The sequence below is a fragment of the Lactuca sativa genome, chromosome 4 (assembly GCF_002870075.4).
Source record: "Lactuca sativa cultivar Salinas chromosome 4, Lsat_Salinas_v11, whole genome shotgun sequence".
In the NCBI taxonomy this organism is placed as follows: domain Eukaryota; kingdom Viridiplantae; phylum Streptophyta; class Magnoliopsida; order Asterales; family Asteraceae; genus Lactuca; species Lactuca sativa.
In genome coordinates, this window is record NC_056626.2 from 84,807,700 (window position 1) to 84,814,034 (window position 6,335).

The window sequence follows — 6,335 nt, forward strand, 5'->3', positions numbered from 1 at the left end:
TCCATTTATGTACAAACATATATATAAACAGACTAAGACATGTACTAAATAACTGATTGTTGACCCACGTGGCATTCAGTCTCACAGTTTATTAAATGATTATTTTACAGGTACAGGTAGAGGCGTACAATGTCATTGTTCAAATGGCTATGCGATGCACTACACCATGAGCCCCATCAATTTTCCACCCATGGCCATGGATCCCACCATGAAAAGGGCCGGTCCTGAAGACATGGCTCCAACCTCATCACCCTAAACACCTTTTCTTTTCTATGATATCACTAATTATTGTATTTTCTCTCAAAACAACTTTACTCAATTTATCATCTTCCGATAAATAAAAATTATTAGGTATGTCGCATTTATTTTTGCTTCTTTTGTCTACTTTCGGAGACCAAATCAAGTCACAAAATATAAACAAGTATAGTATGACTATGATGTAAATACATTAAGCACATTTACACTAATTTTCAATTTAGTCACTTAAATATTTATAGCAGTGATCAAACCATTATAAATTTTTGGTCATTTACAAAATATCCTTTTTCCTACGATTTAAATACAAAAATAATCAATACGATTTTCTGTATTTTTCCTAAATAAAAAAGCAAATTCTTAAATGACATTTTATGCACATTACCCAAAGAAATGTTATCCATACCGCATATATATTCATTTGATGTAAGCAACTGTACAGCCATAATTAGTCGGACCATCCTGTTCAAACTTGACAACCCGCGGATGTTTTTTTAATATTTGGAGCGCGCATTCCTTCACAACACCCGTACCCATCCCATGGATTACAAACAAAACCGAGTTAGACCCGGTTATATTAATCGCCAAATTAAGATTGTGAGACGCTTCCTCCACTCGCATACCGCGTAAATCAACCGTGTTTTTTGATGTCTGCAACACCGGTCCATACGAAACCACTTCACTATTGCTTCCCTCTGATAAATTCTTAAGGCTTTTAATCCTCCGTGTCCCTCCCTACACACACACATATACATATATACTTCTCGATCAAATTAGTTATTTAATAAAAAAAATGTAATTCCCCTATTGCATACCTGTTTTTTTGTGTTTGATTTTGAATTAGCAGTCTGAATGATATCAGAATTGGGAAGAGGTGTTATGGTGTTTAGATTCACACGAACCCTAATTTTTCCATATTGAACAAGGGCAGTGCCATCGGTTGTGCCAGGTGGCTCGACTATGGTTGCCTGTTTGTTTCCTAATCCGCTCACAATTACTTGATCTCCAAGCTTTACTGTAAAAGTAGACCTATCGGTTTTTATGACAGATGAGTCTTCAGCATTCTTGTGAGATTCAACAATTGATGAAATGGCAGATTCGGATTCCTTAAGAAGCGTATTAAGTTGATCAATACTTGTACTTCTAATTCCAGCTTCAAAATCCTCCACTATTTTCTCTAACTGAGATTTCACTGTTGCTATTTCCTTTTGGATTTTTTGAGTTTCCTTCGCCTTAAGAGCAGCCTCACGTCCCACAAGATCATCCGCCTCATCCCTTATCTTTACAATGAAAAAACAGAGTGTAAAGTACAGAAAAGAGTTCACTATATCAAACAAAGAAAGCGTACCTCATTATACAGAGTCATGGTATTCGAATATATATCTGCAGCTCTGTTAGCTTGAATTTCTAATCTGTTTTTTTCTTCCATTAACGACTGATAAAGCAAACCTTTTCGCTTCTCAGCCTTATCAGGCATTAATCTTTTCACCCATGTTTGTGCTCGTTCAACTATTTTTTCATCAAAACCAATTGATTTAGCAATGGTCAACGCGTTTGACTCGCCTGTGCTTCCCCAAAGTATTTTGTACGTGGGTTGTAAAGTCTCTAAAGAAAACTCCATTGCTGCATTCTCATATTGGGAATTCTTTTCCTTTAAAAGAGATAAATCTGCATAATGTGTAGTTGTAACTGCTAGGTTGACTCTATCTTTAAGATACTCTAATATGCTGGTGGAAAGTGCCACCCCTTCTGATGGATCAGTTCCACTTCCAATTTCATCGATAAGAATGAGTGATTGTTTTGAGGTCACTTCCAACATCTTGCAAATTCGTGACAGGTGGCCACTGAAAGTTGAGAGGCTTTGTTCCAGAGACTATAATTATAAGAATGAGAATGTCAGAATGTTGCTTCTTTTTAACTACAAGTGTAGAGTATTAGTGTATTTATTACCTGGTGATCTCCAATATCTGCTAGAATAAGATCAAACCATGGAAGAGTTGGTTGATTTTTAGCAGGTAAATACATGCCAGCCTTGAGCATAATAGATGCCAATCCTAATGTTTTCATAGAAGCAGTTTTTCCTCCAGTGTTAGGCCCTGAGATCACAACCACTCTTGTTTCATCTCTGACTTTGATGTCAATAGGAACAGGAAATGGGAATGAATCAAAAGATTGATGATCAATCACTCCTTGTTTCAGAGAGGCTTCAAGAAGCAAAGGATGGCGTATACCTTCAATATCTACAGAACCAGAGCCACATATGAGTGGACATACTCCATAGATCCATCGAGCATGAGCAGCTCTTGCAATTGCAAAATCAACCGCTAGAACTCTATCTAACAAGTACTTAATCTCAGACTCTGATTGTGAAATTTCAGATGTGAGCAACCCTAATATGGCTTGTTCTTCAACCCTCTCAGCATTTGAAAGCCTTACTTCCATGTTGTTCAAGTCTACAGCCTCTTTGGGTTCCATGAAATATGTCGCTCCAGAGCTGCTAACATCCAAAACGACACCATTTGGAAGTAATGATTTATGAGAAGCTCTGATGCCAACACACATTCTTGACCTACGTTTGGTTACCAATGGTTTGTCAATACCTCCGGATAGAAAAATCTTAGTTGATATGTCTTTCAACAGAGAGTCCAGATCTTCCATGTTGCTTTTTCTTTCTGATCTAATGATCTCTAGATCTTCACTGGCTCTGTCGAGTATGGTTGAGAATTTGGAGTCTATACAGTACTCTATTTTCTGCTCCAGATCCGTTAAAAAATTGCAATTCTGAAGAATTTCAAGCAGAGGATAGTACCTGGTTAATGCAATGAAGATGATATCCAATGAAACTAGTTCTAAATGAAACAGAATGTGAGAAGGCACCACACTCAACGATTTGTAATTTACGATTCTCTTTGTATTTTAGGGCTAATGTAAACAACGACTTGGATCAGGAATCAAATGCGCTAGAAGAATTGAACGGATGATGCTAGTTTAAATTTTATATTGAATTCGGTTAAAAGTAAAAGGATTTCAAAGAGGTAACAGAATTGAAAGCAAAAACCGACCTAGTGTATAGTATACCTTTCCGATTGGAGAGAAATCTTCTTCAACTGTTCGAACAGATCCCTAGCCGATCGCAAAGTCCGTTTTACCGCAGAAATTTCTCTTATGGAAAGCAACTGACGAGCAACTGAAGACTCGATGATATCCGAAACATCTTCGATTCCGGAGAAATCAGGCGGAAAAGGAAGCGCAAATGCAGCGGACGTCTGATTGAGGAGCCTCCGGCTCTCCTCTGGACTCCTTCCTATAGGAACAAGACCATCTCGGGCAGCCGAAGTTCCCATGGTGGTAGACGTGAAGGAAGAAACCTGGGTACACACCGACGGCCATTCGAGAATCCTGAACGTCTCGTCCTGGAGTGACTCCGCGAGTTTGAGTCGGCGATTCGTAGTATCCGCCGAGCATTTAACTAAACGGGCTTGGGTTTTGAGATTGGGATATGAGTGTTTTAGTTTCGTGGGAGTGGTGATAAAGAATAAATTGCAGAGCTCCATGGACGAATGGAGCTTGGATTGCTATTCTCTGTAAGAAGTAGTAGGACATAATCTTATCCATGCCGGTGGAGGAAAAACGGCGCGGAGTTTACTGAATTTTGAGTCAACAACATTAACGGTTTTAGGTTTTCTAACTTCATATCCAAATAGGTTTTCTAACTTCGAAATTATTAATAGATAAAATTGTAAATATGATCGATGTGTTATGTGTTTTTTTTGGCTTTGGTTTTTTTGTTTGGATTGTTAGTATTTATGAGTTAGTTTGGTTGCGATTTGATTTTGGAGTATTTATTTTTATTTTTTCTTTTATTTTTTAAAATCTATTTATTTATTTTAGTAATTAAAAATAAGAGGGTTTCTCTCTCTGTAACGCTCGTAGATCCAGACTAGTCAATTTAAAGACAATGAGCATCAAAAATAAGTTTTTGATGGAAGATTATTTACGAAGATTAATCTTAACCAAGTTTTAGAATATGTCTCAAGGGTTCCATAGATATAAAGAACGCCGAAATCCGAGTTATAACGAAGAAGTTATGACCCGTCGAAGTTTCGCGACGGAACCGGCACGGCACGGGGAAGCATAAAAAGTGAATTTATGATAGAAGACTTTTTAGCCTTAGTAATCTAAACCAAAGTCGCAGAGTATTTTAAACCGAGAAAATCTACAAAAAGAACGCCCAAATCTGATTTCGTATGAGGAAGTTATGATTTTTCAAAGTTTCGGCTTAGCAGTGTACAACCCGAAACTCGAATTTTAGTTCGAGCGGTTTTTGGCTTACGTGACCTAAATGAGAGTTGAAGATCTCATTAATAGAAACTCAACGGTAAAAAGACAGACGAAAACGGAGTCCGTATGAAGGAGTTACGAATTCTTCGCGGTCATTTAGCAGTCTAATCTCCTCCTACTGTTAAATTTAAGATCGGTCGAGAGTTAGCCGACCGAGTCAAAATAAAAGTTGTAGATCTTATTTTACCTACGCATGGATATAAAGAACATCGAAAACGGAGCTCGTATACGAGAGTTATGATTTTCAGCCTATAAATAGAGTGTCGGGGCACCCTCATTTCTCACATCTTCCAACTTCTCTTTCTCTCTCTACACTCTCTCTCTAAGCTCCCTAAGCCCCCCTAAAGTCTAGATAAACCCCCTAGCACCCGAAGGAAACCCCGAGGCTCCCAAAGTCCCGAGAAAAGAGCCTTTCGGCTCGGAAACGCTGCTCCAGCGAAGCCCGATTTTTGAGAAAAACTCGTTGTTAGTGAGCTACGCCTAACCTATCTTTAGTATAGCTTATGTTTTAATATAGTAATATTATTAGGACCTTAAAATAATTATTTGGGCTATTATTATGAGTTATATTGAGTATTATTTAACGTTTATATAATAATAATAATAGTTAGACTATTAATTAGTCGCGGTTAACGCTGGACTAAACCCTAGTGGTGTTGATACTAGGTTTTATCGAGGATAATTGTTTTTGAGATAACGAAGCGCTGTTCAAGGGCAGAATCACCACATTTTCAAGTGAGTGCATAGTTCATTTCATGAACATGATTTTAATACAAGTATTGATTGAAGTATTAATTATATGTTTATGTGCGAGTTAATTGATGTTGCCTGAAATACGTGTTAAAGAACATACCTAATTATATGATGATTTAGGATAAAGAGTAAACCTAAATTAATTATGAGGAATATTGGGTAGTATTTTCTTACGAGTACAAGTGAGTTATACTCATAGAATATGTCATCAATCCGTGAGCATGGATTAGACATAGTCATTCGTCCCTAGTCCGAGAGTATGGATTAGGCATAGTCATTCGCCATTAATCCGAGAGCATGGATTAGTCATCCATCCCTAGTCCGAGAGTATGGATTAGGCATAATCATTCGTCATTAATCCGAGAGTATGGATTAGTCATTCGTCCCTAGTCCGAGAGTATGGATTAGGCATAATCATTCGTCATTAATCCGAGAGTATGGATTAGTCATTCGTCCCTAGTCCGAGAGTATGGATTAGGCATAACCATTCGTCATTAATCTGAGAGTATGGATTAGGTAAAGCCATTCATTTCTGATCCAGGAGTATGGATTAGGTAAAACGGTTAATCTTAGGTTTGAGAGTATGGATAGTCTCGTTGTGAGGATCGACGGGGTGGGATAAGAGTTGCTTATACATATATGGTGAAATTGTACATTTTGTGAGTTCTAAATTATATATATGATATAACATTATGGGATTGAAATCCATATGTACTCACCAGGTTTCCCAACCTGACCCACTCAGTTTATTTATATCACAGGTGTTGATATGAAGTCACATTACACTGAGAGATTAAGGAGATATAAATCACTAGTGATAATGAATGTAAGTTCTGTTTATGCTTATGTTTCTGTATTGACGATGACATCCCAAATATTTTAAAATGAATAAAAATACATTTCCTCGGAAATGCCTTGATAATGTAATTATCATGTTTTTCTGGGAACAAATTCCGCAACACTTTTATTTAAAATGTTACTCTGAT

General features: G+C 37.3%; 1 protein-coding gene across 1 annotated transcript; it reads right to left on the reverse strand.

Annotated features, from left to right (window-relative positions):
• Positions 1-464: 464 nt before the first annotated feature.
• On the reverse strand, positions 465-3,974 carry LOC111917271 (uncharacterized). Its single transcript, XM_023912958.3, has 5 exons — positions 3,334-3,974; positions 2,206-3,064; positions 1,604-2,128; positions 1,071-1,535; positions 465-990 (listed from the first exon to the last, which is right to left on the reverse strand). Exons 1-5 carry the CDS (start codon positions 3,807-3,809, stop codon positions 673-675), a joined length of 2,643 nt encoding a protein of 880 aa, XP_023768726.1. The 5' UTR covers positions 3,810-3,974; the 3' UTR covers positions 465-672.
• Positions 3,975-6,335: the final 2,361 nt, after the last annotated feature.